Below are 22,093 nucleotides of genomic sequence, written 5' to 3'. Positions count from 1 at the left end.
GAAGTGAAATCTGGCACATTAACCGAGCATCTCGTGCGATGACATGATCTCTTAAACGTTTCAGCCCTTCACGGGTTATCGTTAAGGAGCATGTACTTTGCGGGAGACACTTGCTAGTTTTAGTAGACTGGAAGCCCTCCACGAAAACATTACGATAAAGAACGGTGTCAAATCGAAGCTAAAAAAAAGCATTGTGTCGTCCGCTTGAAAGAACCAGCGCAATTCGCTTCCTATGTTTCCGGAACAGCTACCTTCCTACCTACTAAAACTTCTTACAGAAAAAGGGTTAGAAACCTTACCTATGTAGTCACAAGTTCCCGCGTGCACGCTGTAATCTGCTCCGCGAACGTATTTGCCACGCCCACATCCGGGTGTATGACGTCATGTGCAGCTCCTTACTGATGTAGTCACAAGTTCCCGCGTGCACACTTGAATCTTCTCCGCGAACGTATTTGCCACGCCCACGTCCCCGTGTGTGACGTCATGCGCAGCTCCTTACTGATGTAGTCACAAGTTCCCGCGTGCACACTGAAATCTGCTCCGCGAACGTATTTGCCACGCCCACATCCGCGTGTGTGACGTCATGTGCAGCTCCTTACTGGTGTAGCCACAAGTTCCCATGTACACAGTGAAATCTGCTCCGCGAACCAATTTGCCACGCCCACATCCGCGTGTGTGACATCATGTGCAGCTCGCTATCGCAGGGTGGACAGGTGCCGCAGTGCACGCCAGGATCTACCATACTTTGAACGGGGCGCGTACCCGTCGTGCTGGGGTACCGCCGTTTTCATGCCGTGCCTACCGTAATTTGATACCAGACTGCCTGGTGTGTGTCAGTCAGATTGGCGTTGTGTCTTATATGACGCCAAATTGATAGAAAAACACTACCCGTGTGGCAACAATGGGTTAAGGACGCCGCCACGTTTTTTAGTTCTTTTCTGCCTGCCCAATGAGCTTGTCTCTTGCGCTGCGTCGCTTTGCTGGCTTTCTTGCAATATTCAGAAGATGAGCTGTGAACATTAAGTTACAATACCTGAGGTGGAAGCTTACATTGAAATTTACAAGATAGTTCAATGCTGCAGACTGCGCGGCAGCACTTCCTATGACTGCTCACTTCACAAACCGCAAAGGCGGGGTCCCATAGCCTCGATTTCAGCAGCAGCAGCAGAGCTGCAGCGACACGAGCGGTCCCATAGCACTGCGTGAGAGCAGCAGCGCTGCCGAGCCGCACGAATTCCCTGCTGCTCCCATATCCGAATTTGTGGTTGCTGTGTTGCCCTGTGTATCTGCAGCCTGGGCAGCCGGTCTCGCGAGCCAATCAGGAGGTTCGTTGGTGTTGTTTTCGTTCGACGGTGTTTAGAGTTGACAGGGCGGCGACGGCTGGAGGTTTGTGTCCGGTTGTTCCGTGATTTGTTTCTGAAGAACTGAACACGCTTGTGATTGCCAGTGGTTTGGTGTGAGTGTTTCCTCATTGGTACCGCATGAAGTGCGCTTTCAGGACATAATCAGTTCATTCGACCAAACCAGCGTGAAACATATGTTGTACAAGAGTTGCAGATAACATGTTCGCTTGTTTTCTGCTAAGTACTTTACTATAACCCGTGACCTGATAACGTACAAGCAAATTACTTCCACGTCCATGCTGCGTGAAAACCATACCAACCACATTTCCCGTGGAGCTCGACGATTTGCGAGTTAGGCTGTTGTAAATGAAACTGACCCTTGAAAAGGGCTCGATAGAAAGATACAAGGTTCAGACAACAGAAAGGTTCGATAGAGATAGACAATGAACTCGTTACCTTATGAAAACAGGCAGAAACTAGCGACGACTAGCAGAAGGGGCCTTTTGTTTTCGTTAGACAGCTTTATTTCAACAGGAACGAGAGGACGAACCTACGTTGAATGTCACGAAATTGACTACACAACAACGAATAGCCACTCAGGTAATATGAGGCTCAGACCACCACCGCAATAAATTTCAAAGTCCACTTATGAGCTACAAATCCACAATATATCTCACACGCAAACGCCTTTCACCATTCCAATGGTCTAGGATTCCATTCCTACGTGTGTGTACTAAAAGGCTTAGCTACTGCGTACGCCTTCGGAATGTTCGAAACGTAAACAATACCGTAGTTGCCAACATGTTTTGGGCCTGCTACGCCGCTGCTGCCGCTAATTCAAAACGAAGCTGGGATGCCTCTAGCAGCAGAGTCGCGGCAGCAGAAAGCTGATCTGCTGCCAGGTTGCCGTGTTGCTGCTGCCGCACCGCTGCTGCTTTGCTGTCGCTGATCGCATGAAGCTATGGGACTCCCGCCTAACTAACCTCTCTATAAAAAAATATATACTGAACCCTTTCCTCGGGCACTAATCCTCACGGGGTCAAACAAGAACTCCGGAAAGAGCTAGCCACCAAAATAACGACTCTACACCCACCTAAAGCCGAACAAATGCAGCTGACGATAAAAGAACGAGGAACCATAAATATATTGACCATAAAATCAAACAAGCGAACCAGACGGACACGGAAAAGTATTTCTTTGGAAGCCGATACAACCAGACAGACAGAAGTGCACCAAAGGCCCCCTGGCGATCAATCTCAGAGAATCCAACCAACCGTGATCCACTGTCCACTCGATGCGGCGAGAAAGGAGGACAACCCCATCGAAAGCGACATCTGTTGCTGCTGCCTGCACCACTGCCCTCTGGTGTCCGTTGTGTGAAGAAGCAATTAGGCCTACGGAAGCGTGCTGTAGTGGATATGGGCTTTCTTTATGGGAGTTGTGGACGTCTTGGGCGAGGTAACGGTGCCCCGGCCTAGGCTGTTTATATGGTCGAGAATAGTTTTGGGCATTTGGGGCCTCGTGTCGACCGGGGACATGCCCATGCATTGAATGTGAGATGATTGGCGAAAGCGTGAGTAATCGTGTTTCTCAAGAGGAGGAATCCCGGTGCCGGCTGTGCTGTCTGGGGTTTTTCCTGGGTTTTCCTCAGTCGCTTTCAGGCATATGTCGGCACAGTTCCCTCAGAAGTCGGCCCAGGACGCACATTCCCCCAGGGCGTCAGTCGTGACGTTGCTCACATTTGTGAGTCCGACAACAGCGAGCCCTTTCACCATCACCACCACCACCACCAAATGCAGGAACGGTTGATTGATTGATTTGTAAAAGAAAGAGCAAGAACGACAAGTGACATTTAAACAAATATTTTGCGTTAGCGCCGCGAAGCGACTGTGGCTATGTGCGGCGTTCCGATGTGGACAGATTTAGAGACGACAGCAGGAAGGAGTGGGGGACAGGGAAGTTAGTATGCGTCCTGGGCCGACTTCGGGGGGAACTACGTTGTCACTTGTCTGGAAAGTCAGCTGGAAAACCCAGGAAAAACCTCAGACAGCACAGCCGGTGAACGCGCGCCACCCCCCCAAACTCGGCGTGGAAGGAGGTGATTTGTCGAAAGCGTCAGATCAAATACATGTGCGTACGAGGAGGTAATTAAGAAACGAAGCGAGCATCAACATCTGTGCGTCATGCACAGCGCGTAATGGAACAGGCTAGAAGTGATATTTAGTATTCCTACGTGCCCTGCTTCATCCATCAAGCAGCCTGTCAGGAGTGACCATGCAGAATATTTTTGCACTAACGCTGTCTCGTTAGTGCGCAATTCAAGTTACAAACGAATTGAAGGGACGGTGACGCAACTGTAACACGATTTTCAGCGCCAGCTGTGTGCGAATCAATGTATAATGGTTCTTGATAATATAATAATGGTTCATCATCACACGATGTCTGTCGGTCAATGCGGTCGTGCCTTCGAAACTGACGCTGTAAAATATCCCCCGCGTCCAGACTTCGTACGATAGTTCCCACGTATGTTGAGATTGGCGCGGGAAATATTGATACGTGATAGAGGAATCAATTTTTGTATTGCTCGACGTCAAGATGGCGCCGGTGGACCGCTTGACGGCCACGTTTTTATAGATGTACATAAAGCGGCGCGCCGTTCACAATAAGCGTAGCACGCTAATGGCGGTCAACGAGGCCAGAGCCAGGGGCATTTCCAATTTGCGTGCCAAGTTTCATCTGCCTACAGCAAGAAGCGAGCAAGAAATGGCAGTTCAGCGTATTGAGAATTCCCTCTGCTGGGGTCACGTGACGGGGGTTTTCTGCGGAAGGCCACGAGATGTCGGGAGGGTCTGCCCCACAGGGGTGGCATTCAGTATATTGCTCCACTGAAAAAGGGGTGCTGGGCGAACGCAATGTATTCTGGACAGGTCCCGGTTGCACGTCACAGCAAACCTCAACGCACACGTGGCCTTAAAGATGGCCGCGCCCGTGACCGGCCGCAAAATCGTCTGTAAACAAAGCGTTTACTGTTTCAGTGAACCGTTTCGGGCGTCTTTCGACCTCGGTAATTATTTTCATCCGATAATCTCGCATTAAAAGCGCCGTTTTGTTCATAAGACGTCGTACTGTTGACCGCTTCCAAAGATGCGTTGACGACCCGGCATTATGGCGCGCTGAGCCGATGCGGTTTGCTTAAACTGAGTAGAAATGGGTACTATGTCGCGGAAGAAGCGCCGTATAGTTCATGCTGGGGAAATACGTTCGACTCTTCAGTTTGTGCCGATCGGAATATGCCGACACGCGCTAAAACGATATGTAAACATAGTCACATGGTCCCAAGATGGCGTTTGATACGACGAGTGACCAGGGCAAGGATTGAGGATATTTACGACAATGGCGGGTTTGTGTCACCCCTGTGGTCTGCCCTGTCCTGCCCTGTCCTGCTGAGCTATCCGCCATCGCGGCAGTAGAATATGTACCACTGCGCCCAGTCACCACGTCGCAAGCCCATTGGCGTGCTCCGATTGGTCGACAATGTTTTGAAATCACACTTTGTAAACGCGCAAGTCCGTGCAGCGTCTCGGCCGTTTCGGCATAGTTTCGAAGTAGCACGGCGTCCACGTGTGTTCCGCGTTCTGGTGTTGCTATCAAGTGGAATTGGAATGTTATCATGAGTTGGAGCGTGAAGAACACGTTCAGGCGCCGTCGCATTTCGAGGACTGACAACAAAGACAGGACTACGTGCAACACACGCACTTTACGTTTCGCTGTAATGTGCACTGCAAGCAGCGAAAGAAGATGCTCATCATGAAGTGATACGCACTCATGAGACTGGGTCTTTACAGGAATTGAACAGTGTGTCCGTTTTGTTTCAAGACTTAGTTACAATGTGCCAGCAAGCTCAACGCAGTGGGCTTTGTACCCGCTGTGGACACATGTATCAGATCTATGAATCAGTACTCTGTGTCAAATAAATGTTTCTTTTACCCAAATGTCACTTTAGTTATTTTGAATGCCAAATAACGGCGGCAGGCATGCAAACCAGTAGAAGTCGATGGTAGCCAGGGCCGGCCGAAAGGCGAGCCAAAGAGGAATGTCTCAAATGTCGCAATTTCGTTGGTCGTGTGCCTAGTGTTGTGTGAATTATCTCAAACTATGGGCCTTATGGGGCGCTCTTGGAGCCCGGGTCTGCCCTTAACAGATGACGCTGTAAAACGTCCACAAAAACCGGCCGTGTGCGGTGCGGCGTGACCGAGAATGTTTGGGTCAACCTCCTGGCCTGACGTAATCAGGTCCATGTGACGTAGCATCAGCTTCGCGAGCCGTCGCGAGGTGTCGTTTCTCACTGAAAATTCGTTCGCTACGTACAGGGTGCGGCGCTACCTGCGCCGGACTCGCCACGTCACGAAGTGACGTCAGCATCGCGTATTCGTTTACGCGCTCTCTAGCGGAGTGGAGGGGTTTCAAGACGGCGTGTACTAATCAAAATACTAATCTCATGCACTACGCGTCTACGATCATCGTTGTTTATTGTATCTATTGCTTGTTGTACAATACGCCGGACACAAGAACGAAATATTTCTGGAAATGACTTTTACTGCACCTTTAAGGTTTCTGAACGACTACGAAAGAGGGAAAGTAAGAAAGTACCAGAAAAGGTGTCAGGGCGTGCATCGCCCCGTTCCGTTCGCCTTGGAAGAGTGACGAGAGGGCGGTGTCAGTGTCTAGTAATTGCCGGTCCCTTTGACCGATAATCTGGAGTCTTGCGTTAAGGTCCTCTCACTGAAGCTGACTTTGTCTTTCTGTCTTTTTTCCATCAGTCACCATTCCTTCTTGGTTTCTAACCGCAAGCCCTATAGAGTAAGCGCTATCGAAGAAGATTCGTCTAAGCACCCCTCACCAACCATTCTTCTCAAATTTCCGCTCTTGCGTTGTGTCCCCTTTCCCCTCGCCTCAATGTGCCTCCTACTGTATACGGTTACAGTGTTGTGGTAACCTCGTACACAGGAGTCCACGACTTACCCTTTGTCATTTGCCAGCAAATGCCATTTGAACATGAAAGAACTGATGTGTTAGCTTAGCTCAATTGGTAGAGCCCTGGACCGGCAATCCAGAAGATGTGGGTTCGAGTCCCACAGCTGGCTAACCTTTTCAGTGACTTTCACCTTTCATCAAATGCCATTTGTTTGGTTTGAGTCTGGTGCTGTCTGCTTCGTGTCGTCAGCGTCTTTACCCCAAACTCGGGGCCATGTCTTCTACAAGTGACATACACCAGCTAGCTTGCGTTCTTCTACTATGTTCTACAAGATAGTTTCGTTGGGGAGCACGGGGACAAAGTGGGTTCACCCCTTTTGTGTTTCCCAGTTCAACAGAGAACGTGAAATATAGCGTGCTCCCCCTTTCTATACGCAAATCAAACCACGGCATCCGCTAATTAAATGTTTAAAATGATAAAATTAAATGCGTGTATGTGTTTTCTTGGTCGGTGCAGGCGGAAACATTGGTGATTAGCCCGAAAGAAGGAATGTCTTACAATGACAAAGCGTTGTTAAAGGAGCAGTGAGGCGCACACATGTTTTTTTTTTTTCTACTGCGGCATATTGCGCAACAAGTAACATGCGCAAGAACGGTGACCCTAGCTGACCTGTAACCCCCATGCGCTTGAAGTCTTTTGATGTGCACACCCTCTGGAAACCCGTCAACACTCTCAGAGAGCTCGAGTGCTGCTGACGTCACTCCATGACGTGGAGAGTTCCCCGCAAGTATAGCGCTGCGCCTTGTTGGTAGGAGACGAATTTTTAGCGAGAAATGAGACTCCTCAGCTTCTTCCCACGCTGGTGCTACGTCACACGGGCCTGACTACGTCACGCCACGAGATCCCGCCGGACATCCAAGGTCACGCCGCCTCGCTCGTGGCTGCTTTTTCAGAGGGGAGGAGGGTGTTTGTGTAAATTTAATTGCGCAAGCGATAAGGCGCCATACACGGGAAATATTTTCCCTGGTGACTCCTGAAAGGCTGCGTGACGAATGAAGCAGGCTTTCGAGCAATGCGGTGACGTCTCTTCTTTGCTTCCTTAAAACAAGGTCAAGAACATCTGTTTTTAAACTCCCTACAACAGTTTGAGGGCACGACCACTGATTGTTGATTTTACCGGAGACCCACATCGATTCGGGCCGTTCCATCTGTCATCTTCTGTAGCCACTCGAGGGTCAATAACTTGACCGACAACTACCAGTCCCACCCAGTCTGCCGCAACCGCGCAAGCGGAAAAGGGAGAATGAAAAAGAAAAAAATTTCAACGCTGGAGAGTGACGTCAGCGAACGAACGCGAACGACATATAGAAAGAAGAGAAAAAATGAAAGGGGAGAGACAGAATGACAAGAATCAAGAACGGAACCGGAAATGGACCTCTCCCATCAGAATACGTACACATTTATCTTTCTCTACCCTTCTTCACAAAGTACGCACTTTCTCGTTTGAGTTATTTACTTCCTTGGATACATCCTCCCTTCTTCCTCCCCATCTAGAAGTCGCTAGGACCGCGAAGTTGCTGCCGCGATCGGCTCAACGCTCGTGTCACTGGAGACGTGAAGATAGCGATAAAAATGCCGAGAGTTAAACTAAGGAAAGAAGGAACGAAAAGGAAGAAAAAATGGGGGGAATCGATAGGAGAAGAGGGCGTTCATAGGAGGAGAGCGGAAAGTTCATAGAGCGGAAAGTCCATATCAAAAATCGACAGTAAGGGAGGATTCCTTTTCATCGCCCGCCCGGGATGAAGGAAGGAATCCAGAAAGGATGAAGTTAGGATTCATATTCATGCCTGCGTGCGAAGTCGTTCGCGTGAAAACCGGGTAAAAGATATAAGGAGAGGGTATTAGCGAGGGTGCTGCGGCGTAATGCAAGCCCTTGTCTTCTGCCCGTGTGCGCGCATTGGAATGTTGCGGGGGCATATTTCGGAAGTAAGACATGGAGCGATTCGGGAATTAACGATACGGATGATTTAGTACGCGTAGCTATTGGCGGCGAGACCCTCACTAGGGGCGCCACTGTGCCGCCTCTTGGTGGGGATCCCCGTTTCGGTTTCGTTTCTGTTACTTACAGTAAAAACTGTCATATTGGAACGAAAATGCGACTTACTTGGAACACATATGTCGCTTTCGTCATGAATCACCAGGAAATATCAACTCTGGACAGCCTCTTACACGTGCAATGCCTTGGTACGCAATGCAATATGCGAATACTGCCCGGGGACATCCCCACGACACGGTTCGTTCAGTGAACACCAGGGGGCATCACCCAAACTTCTCGGCGCCAATACAGCACGGACAAAATCGGGAATTAAGGAAAAGAGCGGCGCCTCGCGGGGTGGCGGTTGAATGCCGGATGAAACTCCTATAACGAGCTAGAATACGTGTACCGGGTTTTCAAAAAAAAAAAAAAAAATCGGGAATTACGGAAGTTGTTTTATTCCCCCGGGTAAATCGGGTTATGAAAGGAATAAGGGACTAAGATTACGGGTGCGTTCCTCCTGCATGTGTGTAGCGGGTTGATATTCGGGAATGCAGGTCACGCGGTCCTTCACACGTGGGTGGAACAAAAATGGGGACGGGTGTGTTCAGTCTCGTGTAGGAGGATTGACAATCCACATTCACCGTCCGTCCCAGGGCTTCACGGTGGACACGAGTTTTGTACCCCTGCATTCGTTGTGCCTGTTCGGGTGTTTTTCTGGAATTCCCACCGAATTTTTCAGAAAAAATATCGGTATATTTCTTTCTGAGGTTCACCCGGATCTCACAATCCCCGCGAACCGCATGTAGAACTCACTGAGAGCTAACTACTACCTACGTCGGCCTGCGTAGTATAGGACCTCCTCGTGGTCGTAGAATGTCGGCACAAGAAAGAATAGAAAACGCGCAGAAGAGATGCTGACTTATGGTGTAGTTTTCACACGAAGGATGTATTTAAAGCGTCGCCGCAAGAAAATTAACCAAAAAATTGTGCTGATACAAAACTGATTCCGTGTAGAGTAACACGCTGACGCAGATTGCGTGTTATACGTAGCAGGCGAGTCTTCTGCAATACATCCATAGACAAAAGCAAGGAATAAAGCCGACAGAAGCCGCAAAAGTGGTCTGCTGCGTTTCCGTCCAATCAGAAACCTCTATTAGGTATCCCATTGTCCATCTTCATCGTTACCGCGCTATGCGAGCGTGTATGCCAATCAGATCATCTGCCCTACAGAATTGCCCACGACACACAGAAAATAGAACAAGCAACGAGGAAAGAGAGAGAGAGAGCGAAAAAAAAAGAGGAAAAGGGAAAGCGAGCACGGGTCTCCGCCCTTTTGAAAGATTTCTGCCAAATGTCAGCTTCAGCTGGCATACATAATGACGCGCGCTTGGAATTAGTACTCCATGCTCAACATGACGAAGACTCTGACGAATTGACCTTCCCAACGTGAGACGGATATTTTGTTTAATAAATATATCGCATTGCCAACATGCTTATTGTGTTGAAATGATCTCAAACCGCGCCATAGTTACGGATTCCGAAAACTGAGGGAAAAAATATATATGACCCCACTGCGTTTTTATTATTATTTTAATGCTGGAAAATTCGTCCCGACACCCGAAGCAAGCACGCGCGCACACACACACAAACAAAAAAGGGAAAAAGGGGGAAGAAAGAAAGGAGGAAAGCGCCAGCACGGCGACAGAATACAGGGAATGTCTCTCATGTTAAAACAACATGAGGCTCAAAACGGATCAAAGACCTTGCAAGGAGCGATACCAATTCCTCGAAGACGTGTCGATCGAGGAAAAATGGCAAAGTAAATATAACGACTGTAAAAGTAAATATGAAACTGAGACAGTTCTGTAACCCTCTTTCCCTCTCCCCCCCCCCTCCCCTTCCTTCTAAGTCAAACAAGTTCCGTTCACGATGAAAGAACGGGGGCTGCAAACGACGCCAGTGTTTTCTTTACATTCCTGAACCCGTCTTTCAGGACACTGTTTACGTTGGTGCCGTGCTCTCAAAAATAATAACATTAGCAATGTGAAATGTGAAAAGACACACACGCGCGCGCCAGCACACAGAAGCCGACACACAAACACGAGCTGTCTGCAGATCGAGGGTGGAGGAATGTTTCAAAACTTACAAAAGTAAATGTACTATGGTGCTGTGTCTTTCGCTTTGAAAGTTTGGTTGCGGTTACGAAAGCTGAAGGATGAAAGTCGCACGGGCCGTTTCGTTGCTTCTGCTTCATACATTTAATAATGACGATTGGGATATTTCGTCACTCTACCCCATGGCGGCCGGTATAATGATAGAGGACGTAATGATGGACCCTGAAAGTGATTACCGAAGTCCTACGTTGCCCAGAAGGGTGATGAGTGCTGAAGTGACAAACTCTACGGCGCTGTGCGAGTAATCATTTTAAAACCGAACGCGAACACGATGTCAGTAGACACGTGCCTATTGTCATCAAGCAGGAGAACTACCTGTCAATAGATATGTAATCGCAGCAAATGTGAAGCGAATAGTGTCATAACCGAACGGAATGATAACCGAAACCGAAACCGAAACTGAAGCATATGCATAAACGAACATACGACGTATGTATACGTGGTGGTATATGCATACGAATGTTCGCACGAAGCAGCACTCGTTTTTCTTGTACACCTCTTCTTTTTGTTGTTTTCGGGCTTACGGCGTATATGTTCGATTCTATTCGAATAGATTCGGTTTGAAAGAGACGTTCCTTCGATTTGAAATCTCGAATATGTGTGTTTGATTCAGAGCACGAGTCGAATGCACAATTCTTCCCTTCTGCATTCGAAAAATACCAATATTATAATATATATATTATTATTATTATATATTATTATTATATATTATATTATATTTATATATATATTTGTTATTTATTATTATATTATTATTATATATTATACATATTATTATAATATACACAAAGGGTAAATAGCCGAAGCTCTGTAGCTGCACGTTGAGCATATGTTTACAATTTGATCGTGCACTCCCAGCCAAGTACAGCTGGCTTGGGACTCGTCAGCCTGGCGTAGGGAAGTGACACGATCTATATAAGTGATCACTATATATATAATATATAATATTCGCGCGGCCCTATTACACAACGTCCGCGCCGCTTTTCTGTACTCGAACACGCTACCACCGACAAGGAAGTTTCCTGTTTGTGGTCACCGGATATCATCCAACCATTCTCCAGCGCTTGATGGTTGGTCGTGATTACATCGTCGGCTTTTCCTTGGCCAGTACATAAGGGTCAGTTCGGTATCCGATTACAAAGCTTACATAGTTGGTTACAATGGTCGAAATTTTTAGCAAAAGTTAGAAAGAGGATGACCGTTGATACTTCAGCTGTCCATAGATGCACATCTGTATCATATAATGGCCAGCATGCGATCCGGGTCACAGGATCTGGATCATACGTATATTTAATATTTCTTAGTGCACCTAATCACACCGTGAAACCCACCTTTGCTTCCTTGACCAGGCTATACAAAGCAAGTTTCGAAGTTCATCAGAGGGGTGCAGCGTGTGGTTACAGAGGAAATACACACATAGCGAGAAACAACGAATGACTCAAACTTCGACGAATGACACAGTTGTCTTTTTGTTTGTACTTTCTCTGTAGCCACTTTCTGCACCGCTCTGAAAAAAAAAAAAAAAAAGTGTCACAGAAACTATAAGCTCCATGGCAAGCATTGCCACAAGGCTAACGACGTTTCGCTACAACTAACTTCTTTTCATACCTACACAAGTTATCATTCTGCAGTGACAAACCTGTTGTCCCAGTATACTGCGCATCAATTCCAATTATGCGACAACAGGATAGAGGGAAATTGAAACCGGCTCCAGGCAGTGATTCAATATGCCGCAGTTTGAAGGCAATTCCCCCAGGTGTAGGGCGTGAAATCTAGTTAGGGCAATCGGATCGGTCGAACATGCGATGATTGCTCTGCTGTGGTTGTCCCTATTCCCAAACTAGTCGACGCTGATTTCGTAAGAGTGATGAGGGTTACGCAAGTAGCACCATTAAAGGATGACGTCGTTTTTAACGACAATTTAGGAGGGACTAGGGCAATCGTAAGGATGGCAAGTGTGTGGAAAAGGCAATTAAAGGGCCCTATAGGTAGGAAAGCAGAAGTGTCGCATCGAAAATTGAATCTCAGGTTATAGATCTCAATGAAAGGTAGAAGATGAAGCGTTGATAGTCTTCGCGATGACATAAAGGTGACTTCTGATCGCTGTCTCCATAGCCAGAAAGGTTGAACTTTGGATCCAACGACTTTCGCCCTATCACCCCTATCTATGACTTTCGCCCTATCACCCCTATTTCTTTTTGTGTGACCCCTTTGTCTTCTTTCGTGTACTATTCGCAGTATTCCCGCTCCGCCCAGAGGTGCCCCTGCGCAGAGTGCGCTTCAAGGGAGCCTCTCTTCTTCGGTCAGCAACCGTCTCTGTTGTATAATCTGTCTGTTTTTCTCTTAAACTAACGATGTACCCTACGAAGTCAGCACCAATGTCGCCCTAGTGGTCCGCTCTGTTTGAAGCTCACATGGGCACTCAAGGGCTACTGGAAGGTGGTCTAACGCGGCCTTGAGTGGACGGAACGACGAGAGAATGCACCGTGGTAGAATGCGCTTCGATAATCAACGAGAAGACCTTGAAGTGGACTACGCTCTAGGGATCCCCGACACGGAGCGTGAATACGGCGGAAAGAGCGGGTCACTTGACAGGTGGTGGACTAGGCTCTAAAGATTCCCGATGCGGAGCGAGAATACGATGGAAAAAGCTGGTCACTTGACAGGTGGTGGACTAGGCTCTAAAGATTCCCGATGCGGAGCGAGAATACGATGGAAAAAGCTGGTCACTTGAAAGGTCGTGCACTAGGCTCTAGAGACTCCCGATGCGGAGCGGGAATATGGCGGAAAGAGCGGGTCTCTTGAAAAATGGTGCATTACGCTCTCGCATTTCCAATGCGGAGCGGGGATATGGCGGAAAGAGCGGGTCACTTGAAAGGTGGTGAACTAAGCTCTACAGATTTCCGATGCGGAGCGGGATTATGGCGGAAAGTGCGGGCCTCGTGAAAGGTGGTGCAGAAAGCTCTAGCGATCCCCGATAAGAAGCGAGAACACTGTGGAAAGAGCGAGCCTCTTGAAGGGTAGTGCAGTCACCTCTCTAGAAATCCCCAATGCAGAGCGAAAACACAGCAGAATGTACAGAAAGTGCAAGTAGGCTCAGTCACTGGAAGCTACCTAAAGCTAAGATTAGGCACAATATCCTACCCTGACGCACGTGCCACATGTCACCACACAACTAGAGGCTGACTCACCTAACGTGTAAATATACTCCCAATCATATCATATCAGGCACATCTGTTCGAGCAAATTAAGGAGTGAGTTTGTGGAGCTGTAGAGGGCCACTTGTCCGAATTTTTCGACACAGTGTCTCTGTAACGCGGACTTTCCAAGTGCGTCAATATGCAGGGGAACTGCGACCGATGGTCAAAATCAAGAAGGTGCACGATTCACGTGAAGATGTCGAAGATGCCTGTGCCGGATGTCACTGTATTCGGGCCGATATACTGAAGCTCGCCGTGAGGCCAGGGTCCAGTATATTGTGATAAACATAGGCAGGCGTGGAGCACATTATACTCCGATGACTTGCATGATAGACTGAAGAACAACGAAAAAAAATCCTTCGTACCAACCTTGCTCACAAAAGTGCAAGTCCAACCTTGCTTGTGGTTTTTCTTCTTCTTTTGTTGCGTGTGTTGTTGTTGTTGTACTCTCTGCCGAATATGCTTGCACGTCAACTGTTTGCGACAACAACGCTCTGCAGTTTGTTGTCAACATTCATCATGAAGCCCACGGAAACCATCTCAATGTCCGATGGAGCTTTTCCAGAAAGGTGTACCCAATAGACCACAGTCGAGCACAGAACACATTGTGTCAGTTTCGACAAAAGAAGGGACATCGGAAAATACCACCAGACATTGTGGTAGCGCTGCACAATTGAGCATGATTGATCGAACTATTGTTCGCTTATCGAATCGCACAATGCTGCCGTGTGCAACACGTTCCAGAGTTCTTGCAAGAACCTGGTCTCCGAAGGCCCGGAATTTCTTCATGATTTCCTTAAAAAAAGGAGGAATAAAAGAAAATAGTGCAATTGCTACAATTGCTATCGAGCTTTAGCTTCCTCAACAGGCATATCGCTGACGAGGATAGATGCTCCATGACATGGTTTCTTACACAAAATGCCCAATTTCGAGCGAAGTCAAACTCATGGCAATGTCGGTTTTCTAGATAAATAAATGAAATAATATTCTAGACTGTACGGTATTCAAATTAGCTCTTGTGCTCTCCATCTTTATTGTTAAAACGCAAGTCTGGTTCACAAAGTTATCGATGAGCAAACGTCCTAGCGAAATTAAGACCTCTGCCTGATGAGAAGTATCCACTATTACTTCACCAAGAAAGAAAAGAAACATCAATAATTGAAGGGAACACAAAACACTTACAGGTGATCGCTAACTGCCTTTCTATCGTTGTTGCAAAATTCTTCCTAGAACGGAACCATACAGCATCAACGTCTGTCTGACACATTTGTAAAGCGATGCTCCCTCATGTTGACAAGCAGCTTTACCATGACGACAAAAGTATTCGTAATACCCGAGACAAAAAGAGTCTTTCGACACATCGCCTATGTTTCTAACATGGTCGACGTGCAAGTCCAAGATGGGATCGGTGTTATAAACGCTGCAACGTTCTTGTCGTAACAACAACGTTCTTGTTCAAGAAGTCGTTTGGAAAGCGACGCGGAGTCTAGCCCATGTGACAACGACATTGGAAATGGGATATATATATATATATATATATATATATACGAAGCACGTATTAAGCTTAATGCCGCGCGATTTGCAAACGACGCAGTCATTGCAGAATTCGGCGACGCCGACACGCAAGCAGTGATGTAACAGGTGGTCTCGACTGTCTGGTGATGACTCACACTACTATAGCGTTGAGAGCAAAACGACGTGAGACGGACCATGGATATATGGCAGATTAAAATGCGCAGACGATCGTAGGTGGCATCGGGGTTTCACATACGCAGGGATAAAGTACCGGATGCGCTGAGCTTTGTGGACACGCTAAAAGGCTTATATAGTGGCTTATTCGGTTATGTGAAGCGCATGGATTGATATCCCAAACCCGCTTTAGTTTGAATTTATCCATTTCAATTGAGCAGGTGAGGTGTTTACTTCAAGAGATGAGCGTCACATTCACTGTGCAATAGACTGAGACACGATGCTCACTTTGGACATGTACAAACCAGAAGGCGAGCTCGTCTAATCTAATCGCGGATCTAATCGAGCTAGATTATCCAATTCTAATTCTAATGCCATTAGGTCTAGCACGACTAGGGCTAAGAACTAAGAACGTAACGGCTAGAAATGGTGGGACAACACCGGAATGTGAAGGAAGGAATGTTAATAATGCTGCGTTGTTCACAAAGCACTGAATCTGGACCGGGCTTACGCAATGTAGAGTGCATTATGCAATACTTTGATAGCCTGACGTAAGCAGGGTCGCAATAGAAGGATATTGAACACATGCATATTTTAAGTTGATAGGCATCTTAGAACCCAAGTACGCCTTCTGTACCACATCCTGAACTGCAGAGGACTAGATAGGATGCCCAGCTAATCTTCAGCATCCGATGCGTACTTATCCACCGCTCTTAAGGAAATTGCTCTGCAAGACAAGTACTGTACTCACATGTTTTCCAATCGCGCAGCAGAACACTTCCAAAAGCAAAGTTGGCCTCAAGTAAGTTGTACGAGATACTACAGTATCTGTACATGTATGCTACAAAAGCGCATTGTATGGAGTTGTCGCACCCCCTCGCACCTATCCCGAACAGTGGATTAGTTGACTTGGCCTAGTCGGTGAGGATTTGTTGCCATAAGTCGACACGATACGCTTTTGTCCCATTCATGTAAACGCACCTACAGTTCGGGAACCCGTTGATAAGAGCGAGAACATCATAGAGCGAAAAATCAAATGAGCTGTCAACAGGTGTCCTTTTTTTTTTGTGTGTGTTTTTTCGTGAGCATCACCCTGAAATGAAGCGCTGCACTGATAAGGTAGCCACAGTCATCCCCGCGCGCATGAGCATTCGCTCGATGTCTTTGCACCGACCCAGCAGACATGACGGTCAAATACATCTATTTCGAAAGAAAAGAGCAATGCGGATTTTCATGAAATACTAATCATCCGTGCATTCCAACGTTATGAGTGAAAATTTTCTTGCTGTTCAACGCGCACGAAAAAGCACCAACAACGTAAATCCAACAGGTTCACTAATTTCCAAGGACTGCAAGGTCTGTACCAGGACCACGAGATCAACGGCACAACATCCAAAATCTTCAACCGTTCCAGCTCGATCGACGTCGCTTTCGGAAGCAAATCTCTCCTGAACCCAAACATGTTCAATCATGCACAAATGAAGACATAATACCAGAACTTTCCTCCCTCACATGTAGTCCCACAACTCTAGCACCACTTCAAATAACCCCCAAAGAAAAGTCGCGACATCCCACAGGTCCTGCCTCTTCTACGCTCCGCCCCTGAACCCGTTCCACCAATCGGAGAACTTTACGCTGACTGCAACGTCACTAAAAACCAAGATGGCGACTCACCTGATGCATCGAGCCGCTGAACTCCGGCGCACAAGACTAAAAAAAAAAATTCACACAGCGTAGAACTTTAGGAGGTAAGGATACGGGTTGGTGACCAACTTTAGACACCACGTTCGGGGAGGCTTTGTCTGGTCGAAGTAATACAGTGCGACGGGCACAAACCCAGGGTACGGGAGCACATCTTCATCCTCGGTGGACGACGATGTCGTAGCCGATGACGTCGAAGCCGACGTCGTCGACGTCCCGTCATCGTTCCCGGCCCGCGGATCATCGTCCGGCATGATGGTGCAAAGGCGCGGGCCGGGTCAAGCCCATGTCTCGGGCGCGGGCCGTACAGTCAACACAGCAGGGTAACGGGCTTGCGGGCGTTGCTGCACCGCGGGTAGCCCCAAGCGCTGACTGACAGTCCGTGCCGAGGCGCTGGCAGCGCTCCGAGCTAGGGAAATTATTTCCCCATGTGAGGGATTTTGCGGGGAAGTGCGCTTAGAGCCATCTTTTGGTGGAAGATGGAGTGAGAAAGGGAGAATTGGGTATAGCGCGCGGTTTGATAGCGGATTTGGGTGTTCAGACGGAGCCAGTGCGGAGTGGGGGGTGACACCTAGTGTTCTATAATGGAAACTCTGGGACTGAAAGGATAGAACGGTGTGAAAGGATATTGAGGGAAAGGAGCATTCTGGAGCCGAATGTGAAGGTGGCTCCACCTGGGAGGCAGAAATAGTAATTGAAGCGAGATAGTCCAATACGGTCGCAGTAGTTGGCGCTGGCGTTCCCCACCGCAGTCTTGATGGTTCAATACCTGAAGTGTTGCAGGAAAAGTAATGCTAGGGTTCGAACGGCTTCTCTAGTTGGTGTAGGGGCTGAGCGGTGTTCAATGGTGCGAAGCGAACGGTTTCCTTGCGTTCCATTCGAAGGCAAGAAAAATAAAGCTAATAATGAAGGAAACATAGCACGATCAAATAAAATTGTTGTTTGTTAAGCTGCAGACGAACTGTGAAAATGTGATGACGTACTTCGTGGAGTTTTGCGTAAAGTTCCCTAACAACACTACCGTTCTATGAGCGCTGGGTGGGAGCCAGAAATCAATCCGCTTCATGTCCGACTGTGACAGGCAAACAACTAACGAAACAGCTATGAATGAGATTAATATTTGATCTGGAACGCCTGGGGCAGAGGTTGACAAGCAGACGGCACGTGAAACAGCAGAGTACGTCGAACATCAGAAACAAGCGCAAAAATAATGACTAAACGAGTAATGACTAAATGAAATTTCACTTGCGGCTCTGTCTACGACTAAACACCCTTAAAAAAAAAAAAGCACTCATTTACCCAGGCAGGGACGCGAATAGTATGGGAGGTGACGAAACCTATCTTATAGAGGAGTCTCTAGAAAAGTGACGTCAGTATGACGTAATTTCAGGAACGGCCCACTCAGCCCAGTCAGCTTTTGGTACGCTGCACCCCCCTTCACTATTGAAAGCTATAAAGCTGTGTCCCTGTAATTCTCTCAACGTGGAGACCCTGTTTCTATGTATGTTCCCGACCCCTAGTGGCCCATCCCGTACATCGTTCCAGTCCTTCACGTGGGCATTGAGGTGGTGGCATAAGGCAACGCCACCCCGATACAAGAGGCCCGCTCCTTGTCTCCCCTCCCTCCTCCGTGACGTGGACATTAAGAGTCAGAATTCGTCCGCTACTCCGATTCACCGTTCTCCGAATTCAAGAACCCACAAAAATGACTGCAGCTCACCTGGAGCCTGCAGACCTAAACATTTAGACCTTAGACGCTTTCCAGAAGATCAGTTTTGAGAAAGATTGAGACCGTTTTGCGCTTTATTGCCAAGTTTTTCCAATTTAGTACGCGGGGACGTTCAATCACAACTCGCACACGACGGTGCTTCTTCTCCGTGGCCACGACCGCTGAAAGCACGTTCGTGATTGGCTACGGCCGTTGAAAACACGGTCCTGATTTGCTGACTCTTAATTTTTACGTCACGTCGACCAGTGAGCAGGCTTCCTCTCTATCCAGGTAGTGTTGCGTAAGGTCAGTGATGGTACGTCAACAAACATCGTAATCAGGGAAACCGCATAAAAAGAAAGAAAAAAAAAAAGTCGTGGGTTTTGGTCCCGTTTTACGTCGGCACCTGTAAGTGTATCTTCTATGATTCAAGCTGTTCGCACGCGTCTTGAGCAGTCTTGCTCCTCAAAAAAAAAAAAAAAAAAAAAGCCACGCGCCATCTTCGTAATGAACCGAGAAAGAAGATAACAAAATGGTCGTCGCGGGGCCACCACGTGTGTTCCCTCCCGTGCGCCCAGCAGGAACTCGCGCTGCCCCTTCGAAAAACCTGTACGCCTGCCCGCCCATCGCCTGGTGGCCTGAGCTCCCCATAGCGTTAACTGCCAGTTCGGCGAACCCTCAAACCTCGCAGGGCCTCGCGACACCTGAAGACAAGTTCGGCCTCATGTTGGAGTCATCCACGATGCATCTGATAGGACCCGAGGAGCACAGGCACCGAATGGCCCAGACTCCCACATCCATGTCGGTTCAGCAAAGGCCACGACCGCTGCTGTCGTCCAGAGGCCTCTTTGTCTGTTCGCTCGTAGGCATTGCAGTGATTATGATCCTCTTTTTCGCCGTTGGATTCTTCGCTTTGCAGCATCGAGTCGCTGCCACCGTTGTTCGGAAGTAAGCATACCATGATGTTTTCGAAATGTACGAGTTATGTCAAGATGCGGTCGGCGGATATTCCTGAATAGCCTATAGTTCTTGTGACACTTCCGTGCCTTTGTCCTAGCTGGTTTCAGTTGTCCCTAGTTGCATTTTTTGTTCAATGGTCATTTGCCATTGATCCTCATGTTTGTTTGGATGGCTTATGCAGCGTGCAGCAGAGGTACCTCCATATGCTTCGAGTATTAACCGAAGGTTTCTTGTGACAGTAAGCATTTGACGCATTTCAGCGCAAACTGTCAGCTCATTGATATCGGCTGATTAGCATGCTGAACTTCATGAGTGAGGAACAGTGTCGCGTGGATAGGACTTAATCCTGAAACGTGTAAATGCTCCCCCCTGCGGCCAAATAACGATTTTAGTGATGGCGGTGTATAATACGAAACTGACTACGTCGCGTACCGCTCGCTCGCTCTTGCTTACGATCGTTGCAGCACTTTGTAATCAACCGTATCGACGTTTGTGCGTTGTTGTGTTCTCAGTCCTTATCTAATGTCTTATACTAAAAACATAATTGCATTTCAGTGTGCGCGGATCCTAGGTCGAGCCACGGACTTTCCGACCACGGACTTTCAGACCTTTCCGACTCATGTCGCAAGTGAAACATTGTGTGGCCTTAACGAGGTTTTTTTGTCACGTACAGCGGTGCCATTAAAAACGTGTCTTTGTCTGAGTTGTCCCGTCTAAGTGCGAGCGAGCGGTGACATTATGGTAACGTGGGGGGATTCTTGTGAATGCAATCCTGTGCGGACCGATTGCCGGAAGAGTGCTACAAGACCAACGAGGTACCAGTTCAGTCTTCTACGACGTGGACGAGCGGATACATCAACCGCTCATTGGCTGTGCTCGTTAGGTGAATGGCGATGCCAAACAGACCGGCTGTACTCTAGTTTTCCAGCAGACTTTCAGATAGTAGGCGCCACGTGCTTCACCGCATAGCACGCTCCTAGCCAACCGTCATCCGGGTGGCATCCAATGTATTGCTCCATAGACAGAGTGCTGGGCGAACGCAATGCATTCTGGACAGTTCCTGGTCGCACGTCACAGCAAACGTCAACGCACACGTGACCTTAAAGATGGCCGCTCGCGTGATCGGCCACAAAATTGTTTGTAAACAAAGCGTTTACTGTTTCTGTACACCGTTTCGGGCAGCTTTCTACATCGGTAATTATTTCTATCCGATAATCTCGCATTAAACGCGCAGTTCTGTTCATGGAACCTCGTGCTGTTGATCACTTCCAAAGATGCGATGACGGCTCGGCATTATGACACTGAGCCGATGCAATCTACTACCATATATGCAATGGGCTGCAATGGGCTACCATGTCGTGGAAGAAGCGCCGTATACTTTATGCTGGCAAAATGTGTTCGTCTCTTCGCTTTATGCCGACCAGAATATGTCGGCAAGCGGTAAAACGATAAGTAAACAATGTCACATGACCTCAAAATGACGTTGCATATGACGTGTGACCAGGACAAGATGGCGGTTTGGCGGAAGGCACCCGCTTGACGGGAGTTACAAGAATAGGGGGTTTGTGTCACCCCTGTGATTCGCAGCTTTGGCTGAAGACGAAACAAGTCAGCGGGGGCGATGGTCATGTTTCCGCGCTTGGACATGGACAAATGCTTAACAGACATTCATGTTTCTTACAGCATTTGTCCGGATGTAGCTCTAGTTGAGATGACGCGGTTCCTGGTATTTTTGAACAGTGAAGTAGTTGAATAGCAGTTGCGTTTTCGGCATAATTGAGTTTCCAATAAGCCAGACATGACAGCATTTGATTTGCCACCAAACGATGTGAAGTACGTACGGTGTATGTATCACGTTCTGTCTAGAGTGACCAGCTTTGTGGCTCAGTGGTTAGCGTGCTGGCCATTTCACGTCGAGACTGGGAGGTACCCGGGTTCGAATCTCGGGTTTTTCCTGGGTTTTCCTCTGACGTTTTCAGACATCTCTCGGCACAGTTCCATTAGAAGTCGGCCCAGGACGCACATTCCCCCAGGGCGTCAGTCGTGACGTTGCCCTTTCACCACCACCATCTGTCTACAGTGAAGTGTATGTATCACCAACTCGTCAACAGAAATATACTTCACTTCACTTTACTTGCAATACTGTACTTAGCAGTGGTATACAACATGGTATAGACGTCAATAAGTTTAAATTCCTTCTGCACTTCTGACACGTTGCATTTCTGCGGACGCCACAACATGACTATCCACTGTCTGTGCATCTAACGCACGTTAACAATAACATGAAATGATGCATCTACGCGCA

The 22,093-nt window shown here is 47.9% G+C and overlaps 1 protein-coding gene, 1 long non-coding RNA gene and 1 other non-coding gene across 4 annotated transcripts in view; 2 read left to right on the top strand and 1 right to left on the bottom strand.

Annotated features, from left to right (window-relative positions):
* The window catches only part of LOC135391871 (voltage-dependent T-type calcium channel subunit alpha-1G-like), a 292,030-nt gene extending 274,560 nt beyond the window's left edge, over positions 1–17,470 (bottom strand). For both annotated transcript variants that reach the window (XM_064622383.1, XM_064622385.1), the window contains exon 1: positions 17,178–17,470. In XM_064622383.1, coding sequence (XP_064478453.1) covers positions 17,178–17,374 — 197 coding nt within the window. In that variant the 5' untranslated portion in view covers positions 17,375–17,470. The remainder of the gene's footprint in view (positions 1–17,177) is intronic.
* Trnaa-ggc (transfer RNA alanine (anticodon GGC)) lies at positions 6,415–6,487 on the top strand. Its single transcript has one exon. It is a non-coding gene; the product is annotated as a tRNA-Ala (tRNA).
* A 1,799-nt stretch (positions 17,471–19,269) lies between the features above and the next one.
* On the top strand, positions 19,270–20,486 carry LOC135393485 (uncharacterized). The gene is made up of 2 exons (XR_010422657.1): positions 19,270–19,776; positions 20,344–20,486. It is a non-coding gene; the product is annotated as an uncharacterized LOC135393485 (long non-coding RNA).
* Positions 20,487–22,093: the final 1,607 nt, after the last annotated feature.

This window comes from Ornithodoros turicata, chromosome 4, assembly GCF_037126465.1.
Source record: "Ornithodoros turicata isolate Travis chromosome 4, ASM3712646v1, whole genome shotgun sequence".
Classification (NCBI taxonomy): Eukaryota; Metazoa; Arthropoda; class Arachnida; order Ixodida; family Argasidae; genus Ornithodoros; species Ornithodoros turicata.
This window is presented reverse-complemented; position numbering and strand designations above follow the sequence as displayed.